The sequence below is a fragment of the Vombatus ursinus genome, unplaced genomic scaffold (assembly GCF_900497805.2).
Source record: "Vombatus ursinus unplaced genomic scaffold, bare-nosed wombat genome assembly UNPS02010394.1, whole genome shotgun sequence".
NCBI lineage: Eukaryota > Metazoa > Chordata > Mammalia > Diprotodontia > Vombatidae > Vombatus > Vombatus ursinus.
In genome coordinates this window covers 5,575,916-5,592,785 of record NW_020950172.1, presented here as the reverse complement: position 1 = coordinate 5,592,785, position 16,870 = coordinate 5,575,916, and the positions used below count along the sequence as shown (strand labels likewise).

The 16,870-nt window shown below is 48.9% G+C and overlaps 1 protein-coding gene across 6 annotated transcripts in view; it reads left to right on the top strand.

The window, feature by feature from the left end:
• Positions 1-16,870, top strand: part of BRD1 (bromodomain containing 1) — a 72,707-nt gene that overhangs the window by 40,518 nt on the left and 15,319 nt on the right. The window contains exons 8-10 of one of the 6 annotated variants that reach the window (XR_003568449.1): positions 3,924-4,415; positions 8,140-8,858; positions 9,097-9,303. The exons of 1 other annotated variant lie outside the window; for it this stretch is intronic. Coding sequence is in view for 4 of the 5 variants with exons in the window: in XM_027854368.1 (XP_027710169.1) it covers positions 3,924-4,415; positions 9,097-9,113 (509 nt within the window). In the remaining variant the exon portion in view is untranslated. Of the gene's footprint in view, positions 1-3,923; positions 4,416-8,139; positions 8,859-9,096; positions 9,304-16,870 lie in introns of those variants that run through there. 4 more of the 6 variants (XM_027854368.1, XM_027854366.1, XM_027854365.1 and 1 more) reach the window with 4 other exon arrangements.

Genomic DNA, 16,870 nt, shown 5'->3' with positions numbered 1-16,870 from the left:
CATGCCCCTCTCTGGCCTTAGAGACTGACTGGCTTGCTGGGAATTTGCTGCCAGAGGGAGCTGCGGCTTTAACCCCTTTCTCCTCCTGATTCTTCCTGGATCCACGTGGGCAGCAGCTTACCAGGGCTGGCTGCAGCCAGGCCCCCCTGGGTTTGGGGCTAGAATGAGGGTGGCCTCCCTGGGTTATGCTTTCTTGGCTCTCTTACCCATACGAAGGATTGACAGGGACACACTGAGCTTCCCATTCTAGTCCACAGGGAAGGAGAGAGGAAAGGTTAACAGCTCTTCATAGGTTGATGTTTTCTTGGAAGAAAACCTTGTCTGAAGTTAGAGAAAGAAAACTGAAAGACTCGTCACTTTGATGGAACTTGCTTTTAAGGTTCTATTAGTCACTGGTGGAGGTTTAGAAAAAAAATCATTATTTTATTGGAGAAAGATTTTTCCAGGCTAGAATCTTAGTGCCCTTTGTAAGCTTAATTACATTAATAAATGTGTACTGTAATTCAGTTTTGAGTCTAAAAAACTTTCGAGTCTTATCCTCAGGTTCTCGGGAAGCGTGGCCTTCTTTCTGCTGATTATGCTGGCTCTTCTCCAGGCTCATTAGGCAGAGTAGGGCGGGCAGCCTTGGTGTGGGTAGTGACAGCAATATCTGTTAGGTCTGGACCAGCCTGAAGAGATGGCAGTCAGCAGTCTGTTATTGAAGGATGTATCACTTCCTCAGGCTTTACCTGAGAGCCATGGAAAGCGGAACCTGCAGCCCCAAGTGCCTCCCCTTGAGGCTGCTGGGTGGGGCAGGGTCAGAATCGGGCGCATTTTCTGGAAGCCCATGGCCAGGGTAGGAGAGACAGGGACCAGTGTGGGCCAGGCGTGGGCCCGGCGTGGGCCTCCCCGTGCTCTGGGTGCCTGGCCATCTTGTCACCTTCAGATCCTGCGATGAAAAGAACCCAGGGCAGGTTGGGGTGTGGGAATAGCTTTTTTGGTCTCTCGAGATGTTTTTCTTCATGTTAAAATTAACAAGTTTTTAAATCTTGTTTCCTAAGTATTGGGAAGCAGTTTAATGGATTAGTCGGTCACGTCCCTTGGGACTTTTAAAAAATCATCAATTTTGATGATCCGCAGGCTGTGCGGACTGATCTTTGGAAGTGATTTTTACTGTAGCTGCTTTTTGAGGATGAGTAAGTCAGCCAGAAAGTCACTGACATTTTTTCCCTCAGTCAGCCAGTACTGTTGGTCTTCTCTTGTCTTCTGGGGTAGGGGGAAAATTGGGACCTGAAGATAGAGTGAAATGGAGTAATGAATAGGTGATTATGAATAAAGACAGCTGATGCCCTTGGCCCGAGGAGAGCCCTTCTTCAGGAGGCCTCGGTTAGTTCTGTCATAGAATACGGAAGCAGGCGGCCAGCCTGCTGCCTGCCCTGGCAGGGCGCCGGCCCCCGTGGCCAGCCTGTTTGCCTGGGGAGCGAAGGAGGGACGTTTGCCATCCGCCTTCGGGTCTGGCCCGACGACAATGGCGTGGGCTCTCAGCCGCGAAGGCTGGAGAAAGGGCCCTTTTTTTTCTTTTTAGGTAGTCCTAATTTATTTTAAGTGATTGAGGCAGTGTTTACAAGCTTTTCAACACCTTTGTCCCTAGGGGCATTGTAACAGCGCACAGAGCTCTGCTCTTCCTTTGGGATGGTGGAACGCGTCTCCGTCCTCTCCGAGGAGCCAGGAACATAAGGCAGTTTTGGAATCTTGCCCTCTCTCACAGACTGCTTTGGTGTCCTGTACTTTTTTGTGAGTCAGAGGAAGCTCTCTCTGCTTTGCTTTTAGAGTGTTTGCTCAGAAAAAGCCTTTCTTTTTCAAGGTTAGCATTGGAAGTGAGTAGATTTTAATTAGTTTGTAAGAACTGTGTCTTGAGAATATATTTTTAAAATCCACAGACACAAGTTCAGACAATCTCAGAGCCCGAGGCATTGAGGCAGTACAGTGCAGAGAGGGTCTGGAAGATTTGAGTTCAAATCCTGTTTCAGGGTGATCCTGGACAAGTCACCTAATGTCTCATTGTCTCAGTTTCCTCATCTGTAAAATGGGGGATAATAAGAGCACGTACCTCCCAGGGTTGTGAGGATCAAGTGAGATACTTGTATAAAAGTGTTTTGTGATGTGCCTGGCCCAGAGTAAGTGTATAGTATGTAATATAATAAAGGCGTGTTCTCTGCCCTTCCTTTTCCACAATTTTGGACACAACCTTTTCTGTTTTGAGTAATGATGATCAGAAAACTCTTTTCCCTCCTCAAGTAAATCCCGACATAAATAGCATCTCGAGAGGGTAGATAGATGGTATTTTAAGTTGTGAAAGCCCAACCAGTTTTATGAGTAATTTAGAAAAATTAGGTGATAAGAACTGGAGAGAGGAGGAGGAGATGAGAAGATCTTCAGAGTTATGCCGTCACCACAGTGGTAATAACCACCCTTGTCACCATCAGTGAGGGAAGTGATACTGCTTTGTGTTTGCACACCATCTGGGTGGGCCTGACGTCTCCCGCAGCCTCTGACTGCACATTGGTAGTTTTAATGTTCGGTAAGAGAGCTGAATGACTTCATGGAATGACATGAATCTCCTTGGATGAGTGATCAGAAAGTAACCAGGTGCCCCTCGAGCCTTTTTTGAGATTGTAAGTGGACGTTCTGTATACTTGGAAGGCCAGAACCTTTCACCTGTCCTGCACGGGGTTCCTGGACCTAAGTCTAGCTCTGCCCCTCCAGACTACTCCTGGGGAAGAAGCCCCATGAGGCCCCGGTCTGCTTGGTAGCCTGCTATTTATTACCCAAGTTGGAGGGCGCAGACTGAAAAAGGCCAGTGTTTTTCAGTCCTTGCAGACATTCCAGGCTACCTTTTTTGTTTTGTCCTAAGTCACAAAAATAATTTTAGGATGTTTTAAGTGAATGAGAGAGTAAGTGGAAGAGGCACAGTACTTTCTCTAACTGAAGTTTTCCAAGGTCTTGTGAGAGGTCATTTACACGCCTGGCTCTGGGCGTGTTTGGTACCACAGTGCATGGATGTTTCTCTGTCAGGGACTGTCCCTGGCCTGGGGAGAAGCTTGCTCTAAATCAGGGGTGGGAACCTGCAACCTCGAGGCCACGTGGGGCCCTCTGGGTCCTTAGGTGCGGCCTTTTAACTGAGTCTGAGTTTTACAGAACAAAACCTTTTCTGATTTCCGAAGGGGATTTGTTTCGTGAAGTTTGGATTCGGTCAGAGGGCCGCCCTCGAGGACCCAGAGGGCCGTGTGTGGCCTCGAGCACGCGGGTTCCCGCCCCTGCGTAAGTGGTGACCGCCCGCTCGAAGCCCTGGGAAAGCTCTCTCTGATCCGAGTCAGGTCTCGGGATTCAGGCCGTGTGTCTGGATGAAGTGAATTGAACCAAGCCCCCTTTCTGTCTGTCACACTGGCTGTGTCGTGGTGCGAGGAGGCTTGAGATGGCAGCTCCCCTAAGTTGCCTTCGGTTTTGTGAAGGCTTCCCCTTCAGGTAAGCTCAGCGGTCCCGTGAGCCTTGTTCGTGAGGCCAGAGCTGCCTTTGCAGAGTGGCGTGTGGGAAATGATCTTTCCTAATTTTTTGACTGACAGTGATTTTCCAAACACCGAAGCCTGAACCAAAGCAGCTCAAGTCTGCTGAGCCCTCTGCCGTTAGACCAACCTGCAGGCGGGCGAAACCTTTAGCGCTGGCTTTCAGCTTCACTCTGCCGTGCAGGCTACAATCACAAGAGACGTTCTGACTACTAAGTAGGAGAGCTCGTGGCTAGCAGACATCTATGTATATAAAATATCATGCGTTGTTTCCTTAACTGAACTTAGCATTTTGGTGGACGTCACATTTATAATAAGTTTTATAATACATCTTTTAATGATCAGTTTTCAAAAATCACCCTTTATTTATAATTTTTTCAGGAGATAAATCTCCCCCTAAACTTGAACCATCAGATGCATTACCTGTTCCTTCAAACTCGGAGACTAATTCAGAACCACCAACCCTCAAACCAGTAGAACTCAATCCAGAGCAGAGTAAACCATTCAAAAGAGTAAAATTTGATAATGAATTATATAGCACGTCCATTCAGAAAGAAATGGTAAATGGACACACTCCAGAACATAAACCTGACAGTAATCTCAATGATTCGACAGTCTCTGCAGTAGCTGAGTCATCCACCGATGTAAACAGACGTACCTCTGTTCTCTTCTGCAAATCGAAAAGTGTAAGCCCCCCCAAGCCTGCCAAGACCACTGAGACCCAGCCAACTTCTCCACAGCTAGGGACCAAAACCTTTTTGTCTGTAGTCCTTCCAAGGTTGGAGACACTTCTGCAGCCAAGGAAAAGGTCCCGGAGCGCCTGCGCAGATTCCGAAGCGGACGAGGAGTCCCCGGGAAAGCGCCTGGACACAGGTGAGCGGCATCTGCGGGGCTTCTGTCTCTGGGGCGCACCCGGCGTGCTTCTGTGTGCTGGCCTCTGTGCGTGTGTGCATGTGTGCACAGGTGCCCGTGTGGGTGCGGGAGAGGCAAACACGTGATAATTTTAGCAGTTATGGTTTTGATTGTTTAAAAAAAGTAGAAGTCAGCTAGTTCAGGTCCAGCGAGTGTGCAGTGTCCATCTGGTTGAGCTTATGCTCCGTGTCCCTCCAGTTGTCCCTTGGAGCCTAACAGCACGAGTGAGGGCCGATATGGGTTACAGTTCCCCGTGTCTCTTACCCCCCTCCCCCACATCCCCTTGTGCCCTGCTGTTAATCTGTCATCCAGTGTTCTCTTGGTTTCCGGGAGAGAAGAGCATGGCTGTGTTCCCCAGAAGCCATCCAGTTAGGTGTTGAGGCTTGGGTTCAAGGTTGCACAATCCTAGGCCCTTCATTTGCCCTTGCATGTGTCTTGATATTTTCCCCTTTTTGCTCTGCCCACACAGAGTTGGGGCATCTGGGCCGTGCCTAGCACATTGGAGTGGCTGGGACTTGGGAGGGGTGAAAAGAGGAATTAAATGTGCAGATATGCTGCCTGTGAGCGGCAGCCTCCAATGCTAAATGGAGGTGGTTTTGGTTATGACCCTCTCTGAGGTCATCCTCAGGGCAGCTGGACAGTGCAGCTCAGGTGCTCAGGGGCTGCTGAGACAGTTTGTTGGTGACTGCCCTGCATGGGCGTGACCTTGTATAAGAAGGAACAAATGAGGGTTGTTCACTTGAGGTAACGTCAAGGCTGAGTGAACATCCTTTCTGGTCGGGTGGGCGTCCACTATTATCTGCGTATAATGAGGGGAAGACAGTCCCCAAGGGACTTTCTAGCCTTTCTCTCAGTGACCTTTGCCGAAGCATATTTTCCTTCATGGAACTTTACAGAAATGCCTTGTTCTGGCACCGGGTGCTGCTTCTCCTTCAAAACCTGTGCTTGGAGGTAATCCTTCATTGAAGGATTACAGTGGGGAAAAAAATGGAAAATCTCTGAGTTAATATTGTCATGGTGTGGCTCTTCATGTGTTCCTGAAGCATTTTATTATGTCCCTGTGCCCATCGGTCCTTCAGAAGGGGGCTTACATGCCAGTCTCTGCATCTCTCCTCTTTCCAGCCACTGCCCTGCTGTTTGGCAGAAAGGACAAGACCGATGACTTTTTTTTTTTTTTTAAATTTTTTTCCCTTTTTAGCCATTAGGTGTTAAGTGACTTGCCCAGGGTCACGCAGCTAGTAAGTGTCGAGTGTTTGGTCTGAGGCCGGATTTGAACTCAGGTCCTCCTGACTTCGGGGCCGGTGCTCTATCCATTGTGCCACCTAGCTGCCCCCCGACCGATGACTTTTTAAGTTGTTCTTTGTCTTATGAATCGCTTTGGCCAAAGACTTGATTTCCTCCCGACCAGCTGGCCCCTGCAGGTGATGAGTCCTGCCCCAGGTGGTCTGTGGCCCACGGTCCATAGACAGCAGGACGAGTTTGTCACCAGAAATGGCCTTGGAGTCTTTGTGTCTGACAGGTAGGACCTGTCAGAATTTATTTTCTGCTGGCCTAGCCTCCACGAGCCCAGGGTGTGATGGAGAGATGATGGAAGAGTGGAATCTCTTGGTGGGGTGGCCCTCCCCGAACGTGGCTGGTTCTGCTCTGATGAGGTGTCACCGAGTACTGCAGCAGCCTGGGTTTTGGTTTTGCTGCTCCTTCTCCAATCAAAACCTGGTGCCAATTCGCCTAAGCTTCTGGATTGGTTGGTTACAGCCAGTAAGGGTCCAGGGAAATCAGTTCTTTTATTTGCTTTTCTTTGGGAAGGAGAGAGTAGATCATCATGCCTGCCAGAGCTCAGCCTTCTGCCATATTGTGGAAGACTTTGTGCTTCCTTTTTTATGTAAGTATGTAAGGATCAGCATCCTGGAGTGACCGGGAACAGGAGAGTGGCAGGTAGATTGATTAGGTGAGATCAGAGTCTTGGCCAGCTTGGCCAGTCGGCCTCATCTGTTAGACCTTCAGACTTTAAATAGGAGCCAGTGTGGGAACAATGGAAAGAGTCCCCGGCTTGGAGCTGTGCCTGTCACGGACACCTGGCTATCTGTCGACAAGGTGTGTGGCCTCCCTGGGCCCTGGTTTCCTCTTCTGTAAAATGAGGCACTTGGATTTTCAGCACCCTTCTGCTCTCAATCTCTCATCGTGTTTTTTGTGTTTTCTTGAGAAAACCCCAAATCATCCCGCAAGGTTTTAAATCCTACTGTTGTCACGTACCTTAATTTAGTTAGAAGAGTGATTTTCTTTTAAGTTTCTTTTATAAGATAGGTAGTTATATGATACACTTTACATAAATAGATTTTGAAAACTTTGGGGTTGAATGTGCATGAATACAGAATGATTCGAGAAATTGTACTTATCTGCAAGAAATTTTATATTTTATGTCATTAATGGACTAGTCACAGACCCTCTCTTTTTAAAGACATAGTTTGCATTTTGATAGATTTCTGTCCCTTTAAAACATTTTTTATCAACTGGAAGTATAAACATTTAAAAGTCCGTAAGCTATTGGTTTCTAATACATAAGTATGCTAAATGAGAAAAATGCTGTGTTTTAAAATAATTGTTTGCCATTTGCCTCCAAGTATCTTCGCTATTTTTAGCTCATGACAAGCATCATTGTCATTGAAAAATCCATCCTGCAGCAGTCTGGCGATATTTTCCCATACTTTGTTAAGCTCAAGATGGCACGTCATAGTTCCAGAAAACAGTCGTGAAGGGAGAATCTTCAGTTGTGAAGGTGCTCCCATCTCCTTTGGTGATCATTAGAAAGGGAAAGCGGGAGGGCTCCAGGCCTTTCAATGCCCAGGATTGGCTTGTTTTGTTTGAGGGCAGTAGGTGGGAATCTTGACGTTTCACTAGTAGTTTGCCCGAGTTGGTCACGTTTCCTTGTTTGGAATCCTGTGCCTTAATGTCTGTAGATGGTCTCGACATCTCTTTACTGGAGAGAGAAGAAATGGCAGCACATTCTAGGCACAAGGTTAACATCAGTGGAAACCATCAATCGACACTGAAGATAGAGTTGAGCTCTCAGCATTTTACCGTGTACTACTAATGTCTCAGAAAGGTGGTTTCGAGATGGCCAAGCTTAAGACTGTTCAGTCCATCCCCTGCTTCTCCAGCAGAAACTCCTACTTATTTGTAGACTTGAATGTTTATTCTCCTTGGAGCTCTCCTCGTTATGTCATGATTTGTGTGAGTGTGAAATGCCTTTTGGCAATAGTTGTACTTGCTGTAGCTAGTAATCACTGCTGTGGTAAAGAATTATTAATAAATGATCTCCAGCTGACTAGAAACGTTTTTCCTTTGAGGCAGTTATTTGTCCCTGTCTCAAACAGGTCATCCTCTTTGGAAAGAACTTACTAATCATTTCTTTTACAATCAAAGTAGCTAATTGTTCTTGGGACTGCCTTGACAGGCTCCTTTCAGAAAGAAAACAGTCCTTAGCTGTCCTCCTTCTCCATTTCTCTTTTGATGCTTAATCCTCGACTGTTTTGCAGCTTTCCGGTTGTGACCACGGTGTATTATTTTAGGAGGAATTGGGCCTGGCTTTGATTAAGAGTAAACTTCTCACAGCACCAGCCCCAGGAAGATACTTTATACACATTTGATCCTGACTGAAATGGAGATTTCTGCTTTCTTATTCCAGAATGCCCGTAGATTTCAGTGGACGCATGATGAATTCCTAAGTACTTCTGAAAAAGATGCTTAACACGAAGTTTTCGTGACCCAACACTTTGCCAAGAGCCTTTAGTAACATTTCCACTAAATCAGAATCCCATCATTCAGGAACTCCAGGGAACCTGTCATTTGATGTTTCTGTCTGTTTAATGAACACTTTTACCACACCGGGCTCATCCCAAGTTTCTCTTGAGCTGTTGATCCAGACCCAAGTACCTGGGGGCAGAGTTTGAGAACTTGTCGGTTCCTGTCAACCACTTAAGTCCTCACCTGCACCTTGGTTGCCTTCCGCAAGCCCTGGGATTTCTTGCTCCAATTTGCCTTCTTTCTCTGAGGACTTGGAAGGATTCTGAGCCTTGGTGATCTTGTCAAAGATTCATCAGGGCACCCCGAGCCATAGGGATGCTTTCCAGTGTTCGACAGTGCCCTCCAAGGTCGTGGATTCAGATCCTGTTCAAGCTCACTCAGACTTACTCAGTCATGCACCTTGGTGGCACGTGTTTGCTTGCCTGTTGGGGTTTGGGGTGTTTTTGAAAAGTCATCTCTTTGGAGAGCCATGTGCTTTTCTGTGGAAGAAAGTAGTGACCTACCTCCAGCCGGAGTGAGCACCATTCTTTTATCCTTCATTGGAAGCAGTTTAGGAAAATATGAATACCGTAGTCTTGATGGATGGCGCATTTGAAGAAGGTTGTATTGTTATTTCGATAACTTTTTCTTTTTTTCATAAAGTTATTTCTTTATCAAAAATGAACAGCCAAGCCAGTAACTAGGCCGCCATTTCGATGCTGCTTCTTGTGAGACTCTTGGTTCTAGCTGTGTGAAAGAGTTATTGATGTGTTTTAGTGTCTTTGGACTGCAGTGGGAAGATGGCTGGTGTATTTGTTTCCTTTCAGTCAGACTAAATGGCTTTTTCACTGTTTTCCAGGTTCTCATATTTACTAATATGCCGGGGTATTTATCTCTTTGGATCCTAATTATTTTCTATTATCTTCAACTTGGATTGGAATTCTATTAACTGATCATTTTGGAACGCAGAAAGACCACTGCATTTCAAGTAATTATGCTGGATCACGTTGGAGACGCCAGCCGTCCTTAAAACAAATCAAAAACATGAACACTGTCGGAGGAAATCTTTGACATTTATGAACCTAAGCTCTTCATTCAGTCCATTCCCCCATCTCTGTAAGTTACAAGTCATGCACGTTGCGGTTCTGTGACATTGGTCCGTTTTTCTCCTCTTCCCATCTCTTCGGTTCCCAGAGCTCTTAGCTCATTGCTTGTAAGGGCTGTTTGGGAAGGTTTTCAGCGACCTGTCAAGGTTTCCCTTCCATTGAAAATTCTAGCTATGCCTAGTAATGTTTATTTACTTAATAGTCATTTTAACCCTGCTCTATTTAAAAAGATTGTGATTGGCTGGCAGACATTATCGCTGCATTGGGAGTCACCGAAGCAGTTGATAAGTAATACTTCAGGAGCATACTGGACAAGGCCAACGGTCCTTCTGCACGATCGCCTGCCTTGTAGGCCACGAGGCACAAATCCAGCTCTGAGCTTGGCCACCACTAGCGAACGTCTTCTCCGTTGGGCCTTGTCCTCAGGCCTTGGAGCCGCAGACGGCTGTATTCCTAAGGGAATAAAATCACAGTTCATGGACCAGGTCTAGGGTGGACCATTTTCCTAGCTTTTTGGGTTCTCCCCCCGTTTCTTTTCATTTTACTCTTTTTTAAAAAGTAATTTGTAATGAATTTGTTCACAGCATCAAATTCTGTCTAGATCAGCAGCTGCAGTAGAAGATTGAAAGATGCCATTGTAAGCATTTTAAGAAACTATCCTGACTTGGAGGAATCTTTCTCTAGGACCAGGGACTGGCTTGTTTCTTCACACACGCTTTTAGTTTCAGGATTCATGGGATAATGTTTCTGTAGCGGGCTTGAGTCTTCTGGCACTTTTCTCTTGACAAGATGACAGTGATTATGGGACATAGCCTTGGTCTAACCTTCCATGAGTTTTGTGAAGCTTTTAGAATTTGGAGCCTGGATGCTTGCTGTGGAAGGATTGAAGTATCTTGATATAAGGCATAAAGTCCTTAGCTCTAAGGTGCTTTAAACAAGGGCTGCCGAAGGGGTCAGGAGTGGAAAAAGGTTACGAAGTCCTGCTTTAAAACGCCCTCCCCCCATACCCACTGCCCCACCTACTCACCCACCCACACTCCCCCATCAGCCAGCAGTTTGAGCCCACAGGTGGCCTCTTGCAGCCACGCTCAGCAGACACCGTGTCCCAGCAGACACCGTGTCCCAGCAGACACCGTGTCCCAGCAGACACCGTGTCCGCGGCCTGGCTGGCTTCCTAAGGAGCGCTGTAGCCGCTGCTCGGCCGAGAGCCCGCTTGGGGCTGGGAACCTTCCAGGGTGTAGATGTGGTGATGCAAAGCCGTCGGGCTCTCTTGACCTCGTAGCTTCGGCAGAGTGGGGCCTATTGATCGACTGTTCGGTGAATTTGCTGTTGAGAGTCGTTAAAAAAAAAAACTTTTTTTTATTATATGCTTCAATGTTTTATTGATTCCATTGGTTTTCATGTTAAGTGATTTCTGGGTATTTCCCCTCCCTATTATAAAATTAACCATCAATAAAAAAGGTCATCTGTAAAAGTTTGGTCAAGACCTTAAAACCTTTAGGTTTCAATAAAACAGAATCAAATGAGTGAAGAAATAATAAGCAAATGAAGTGCTTTTGTTGGACCCTCCCTTCCAGGCCTGCCCAGCCTCTGCCATGTTTGGCCCTGTTTTTTTTCCCTTTCCCTTTAAAAACAAAGAAACAAAAAAACTTGTCATGAGTCTTTGTACCCTTTGTCATTTCCTTCCATGATTGATGCAAATTTCGGGGCCAGGAGTGTGAAGGGCCTAGGAAGATACAGATTCCAAAATCGATAACTTCTGACTTCAGCTGTGGAGACAGGAGAGGAGAGAGGTAGAAATAATATTTGTCTTTGTAACGAGTTAAGTATAGTAAAGCTATTTATCATGGCAGAGGCCACCAGGCCTAGTTCCCTGGTCATCTGGTTAGAACAAATGCCATGTCACAAACAATAATGGTAGCAGACGTTGTTTCTGGACCGAGCTGCCCATCCCAGAGTGCCTGATGGCATACTGTGGGCAGGCTGGGAGAGGAGCCTGGCCTTGCCACGAGCTCTCCAGCGTGACTCTGGCCATCAGCCAGAGTTATCAACCCTTTAGCTTCAGCTCTCTGCTTGGATACTTGAGTCACCTCATGCCACGGAAAGGGCCAGAGATTAGGCTAAGTCAAGGCAGCTGACACATTCCTATATGTCAGGCCGTGTGCTGAGTGTTGGGGGTAGAAATGCCAGCTGTCCCCCAGGTGGCTTGCTCTCTGATGGGGAAAGCCAGCATGGTTGTGGCAGGTGTGGAGGGGATGTGGAGGCCCAGGGGGAGCCAGGGAGGAGTGAAGGAGGCTGCTGAGGGCAGGGCAGAGGGGCGGGCTCTTTCCAGTTGGGCTAGTTCTGTACTGTTTGTATTCTACAAGATTCAGAACAGTTCTTTTTTTACTAATTCATTAACTCCACAGAGATTGGACATTGGGTCTTTTTCTTAAGGGGATATTTTAGCAGGAAGTTTATTTGGACAGGCAGCCTCGGTGCCAGAGGTAATTTGGGATGACGTTCCTTTTCTCCCTTGAATGTTGTCCATGGCGCCAGAGTGGGTTGCTGGAATAGTGGACCTTCAAGGCGCAGGACGGGGGTGTGGTCCACTTGGTGCCTAAGCCACAGTCAGCCCTTCTCTGAGCGGAGGCTTATCCTGAGGTTCAGATGTTCCTTTTGCCTTTTACTGGCAGGGCTGGTGTGAAAATTGCTTTATCGGTTTTTCCTGTGATTGCTAAATGGCCCCCGTCTGGCCATGTTGCTGGCTCTGATGTCACTGTGGACCCTGTGCTCAATGGTGGGGGCCACCATTGAGAAAGCACACACTGAACTGTGGCCTGCCCTCCAGGCAGCCTCTGCTCCCTTCATTCTTTCATAGTTTTTTCTGGTGGTGGCTGTTTCCAGACCAGTGAAATTGGCAACCAGCAGCCAGGCCTTGGGGGCGGTCACTGGTTAGGGCACTGGGGGCATGCTTGTTTTCTGGGGTGACCAAATTGAGGAAGCGAGTACCCACAGAAGGCTTGGGCTTACAGATTGGAGCTGGCCAGGGATAAGTATGCTGTCTTGCAATTGAGTTTTTAAAAAATAATCACAGAAGTGCCAGAATTGAGTGGCAGGCGCTCAGCAGCTCGACTCCTCTGTGTAGTGTGGCCGCCAAAGAGGCTGGGGGATTCTGGGCTGCTCCCCAGAGTCAGATGTCCCCTGGCATGATCAGACTCCCTGCAGAGACCCTTGCATCTAGTTATGGGCTCCACACTTCAGAGATGAGGACAGGCTGGGGTGTGTCCAGAGCCTAGTGATGGTTCTAGGAGCTGCTGGTAACCGAGCGTGTTTGTCTGTCTCAGAGATGAGAGATGGGATGGCAGGGGTAGTGGGAGGTGGGGTTGGCAGGGCCGCCGTTGGTCGGGAGGAGACAGACCGGAGCACAGTGGACAGATGGCCCTGAGGCCGGGCTTCCTCCCGCAGAGACCTCTCAGAAGGTTGGATTTCCTTCAGTGTGGAGCCTTTCGTGGTGTTGTGAGCTGTTAGGACTTCTTGGCTTGGCCTCGTGACTCAAATTCACTTCTCTGGCTCTGCATTATATCTTCTGGCGGAATGGGAGGTCCTGGAGGGCACGGCTTGGCCTTTTGAGTTTTTGTGCCTGGTGCACTTGCAGTGAGCTCTTCCACATGTTAGAGCTCACTTGAATTAATGTAGACTTCCCAGAAGCAGACTGGGCTTGCTTGGGTCCCCCTTCGTTGGACAATTCCCCAGAGCCCAGGCCATCAGCAGCAGGAGCAGGTACCCTCAGAGAACCCCACTGCTTTGTGTTGGGGCAGTTCTGTGATACCCGAGAGGCAGCTGTTCTGGCATCCATGCACCCTGAGCACGGACTATTGACTGCTGCTTCCCGAGCAGCCAGTGGGCCCTTCTGAGGGGGAGCGTAGGGAAGCTGCCTTCTCTTCATATCTTGTTTAGCCCCAGCCCATGGTAACTGGGGACAGCAGAAGGTAAGGGCAGGGGCAGCTGACTGACAGAGGAGAGGGGAGCCCAGAAAGACAGTCCGGAAATCTCTGTGGTCATCACAGAGACCTGGACATTGTGATTGTGCCCTGGGGTTGTGATGGGAGCCCATAAAGGAGAGGCCAGGGAGGAGGTCTGAGGGGCTTGGGAAAGCTTTGTGGAGAACGCGGCAGCACAAGCCCTTGGACAGGTTGCTTGGTGTCAGGGCACGTCGAGAGGCTGGAGAACTTGTCTCAAGAAGGAGAGGGAGCAGAAGGCTGCTTGTCTGTCTCCAGGTCAGGGCCTTGTTGTTTCCCAGGGGCAGGCTGGCTCTCCTGGGAGGGCTGGAGGCTAGCGAGCCCCTGCTTGGCTGCTGCTGGCTTGGAAGGGGCCACTGATCCCCCTCAGGCCCCCTGGGTAGGGTGGGATCAGTAGCGGTAGCGCTTCTCTTTAGAGGCTCAGCTCATGTGGATGCATCCCCATGACCAGCTCTGATTTGGAAGGAAGGGGGAATGTCAGACGTGGAGGCCAGCTCTTGGCTCTTTGACCTTCAAAGCGGGGCATTTGGGGCAGCTAGGTGGTGCAGTGGATAGAGCCTGGCCTTGAAGTCAGGAGGACAAGAGTTCAAATCCAGTCTCAGACACATGGCGCTTACTAGCTGTGTGGGGATTGCCTCACCAAAAGAAAAAACAAAAAAAACCAAAGCTGGGCATTGTCTTCTTCAGTCATGATTTGCACAGAGCGAGAAGGACGAGGTCCTTGGCACCTCGGCGAGGAGAGTGAGGAGGAAAGGGGCCTTATGTTGGTGGCGTGGCATTTTCACGTCAGGTGTGTTTGGGGAGCCAGAATTTAGGGGCCTTGTGGAATATCATGGGAGAAGGGCAGGGCTGCCTTGGGAAGACCACTGATTCTCTGCTGCGCTACTTTTCTGTTTGGGAGGTAAAAGGCCTTAAAGGACAGGGTTGTTTCTCAGAATTTCCCTCTTCCCAACTAAGAAGAGCAGTTAGTTGAGCACAACGCATGTCTGAATGCTGAGTGGTCAGCACCTGTAGTCCCTCACTTCTCTGCCAAGCAGAGGGATAGTTTTTCCTTTGGCAGAATATTTAGGTAAACTTTATCCCTGTTCCCTCACCCCCTGTTGTGTCTTTGGTTTTGATGACCGCGTAAATGTGCTTAGTTGTACATTTGAGTATAGAGCAACTTCATGTCTTTATTCTATTTTGAATTCCTTTTATATTTCTTTATTTAGACCTGGTAAAAGTCTTCTTGAGAGAAAGATGGAGTTGACAGAACATTTGCAAAACAACAAGTCATGTTGTACCAACAGTGTAGGCCCTTCTTTACCATCCAGTAGGATTTTAAAGATGAATACCTTACCGCGAGTTACAAAGTATACATATAAAACAGACCATATGCTACCAGCATGGCTTTTTTGGAGGTAGAAAAGGCTCAGAGGCTGGATTTTCACTGTAGCATTGGAAGTGGTGGCCAAACCGTTGGACTTTTGAGCCCTAAAGGATGACCCCGATTGGGTCATCTACTGCTTGTGTGAGGTTTTGCTTATGGTGTGGGGAGTGGCTCTGGACGGGACTCCTGATCCCTGCCCCAGCCTTCTGGTTGTTGGGACAGTCTCTTTCTTTCCACAAAATCAGCAGGAGGAGGGAGGGAAGAAATTTCAGCTCTTGCTTAACCTTGGGGTGTGCTTCTCTCTGCTTCTGCTGCTGCTGCTGCTGCCAGCAAGGTTTAGGCGATTGAATGCAGCTCCGATGGGAATTCACCTGATGGTGGCAGGGAGTTCTGCTTTTCATGGACTGAGGACCGGGCAGACGGGGTTGTTTCGTGCCTTTTTTCTGGGGGGCAGGACCCTGTGACATTGGTGCCAGGATTTTCCCACTTTGCCTTGGTTCCGTGGTGGCTCTTAGTGGAGGGGCTGGGCTGGTGGCCGAACTGCTGGAAACGCTAGGCCAGAGTAATGGGCTTGGTGTCAGGAAGACCCGAGGTCACTTAGTAGACCCTAGTGGGGTGACCCTGGGCAAGTCACCTCACCTCTGCTTGCCTCAATTTCCTGAACTATAAAATGGGGATAGTAATACTACCTTCCCTGAGGTGTGGTGAGGATCAAATGTGCTCTGGTTGTAGAGGGCTTTGCAGTCAGTGCTGGTTGGAGTCATCATCTTTGCTCGCATCCCTCCTTTCCATTTACGATCACATCAGGGACCCTCGGCTTCCTTGCATGGACTCAAGTCCCGTAGAAGCTGACTTAGTAATGTAAAAGGCTTTTTTCAAACTTCAGCATTTACCCAGGCATATCATGAAGAAATAGTCCCAGGGATGCAGAGCCTCTCCTGAAAAAGGGCATCTCCCTGGAGGACTCTCTGACCCCACAGGTACTGTGGCGCTGGGCCGCTGGGGTCTCCCAGCCAATGGCCGGTCGTCATTACTGAGCCCCCTGCAGCTAGTTCTTAGCCCTCAGGAGCTGGGAAGAGAGCTCGGGCCTGCCCACTGCATGGCCTTGTGGCCTGGGTGCCGGCATGCCTCTGATTTGGGGCCAACCGCCTGAAGGGACCACACGTTGGCTCTTAACAGGGTGTAGGGGGCAGAGCTGGAGTCCAGGGGACTGCGGAGAGCTAACAGACGGCGTGGTCTGGGCTTTGAGGCCTCTCTGGTGCTGGCTGGTAGTCTCATTCTTGCTCTCCGGTCTCTGCCGTAGTGTTTACAACAACAACAACCACAGCACAAGTTTTGTTTACCTGTAGAACAGCAATGAAAATACGTTTGCAAGTTTGAGATGGGTCAGATTTTTTCTGTTTCTCTCTTGGATGAGTCAGGGCGCCATGGTGCACAGAGCGCCAGGCTTGGAGTCAGGAAGACTCATCTTGCTGCGTTCAGATCCAGCCTCAGATGCTTCCTTATCTGGGTGACCCCACATAAGGTCACCAAGAGTCAGACGCGACTGAAAAACGGCCAGGCAGCAAGGAGCGGCTTTCTAACCCGTGGCCATGGTGCTTCAGGGACATTTGATGTCAGAGAAGAGAGAGAAATGACAGCTCCACATTTTTGGAGGCCACGAGAGGCCCCCTGCCTGCGGGACCCCCGGGCTCTGGGACTGGCTCCCACTGCCCTCTGCTGACCCTGGTTCTTGACCCTCCTGGACTGAAGCCCCTGGGCAGCGGGCTCCCTAGCTGTTGGGTGGTGGGGGAGTGGTTTCCGCGGTCACTCGAGATGAACTATTTCTGTGACCCCTAGAGGGAGTAGCAGGAAAATGACGTCAAGGCCTGGCTGAGGAGCTGCAGAGACTGGGGGGGGGGGGGGGGGAGGGGGGAGGGGGGGGGGGAGAGGGAAAGAGAGGTGGGGGAGGGAGATGGGAGGGAGGGGAAAGAGAAGAGGGGTGAGATCCATTCCCTCTGTTTTAGTTTTTGTTTTGACTAGGCAGTGGGTCACACAGCAGCTAGTAAGTTATGTGTCTGAGGCCGGATTTGAACTCGAGTCCTCCTGAGTCCAGGGCTGGTGCTCTATCCACTGCGCCGTGCCTAGCTGCCCTCAGTCCGTTCCTTCTGACTGTGT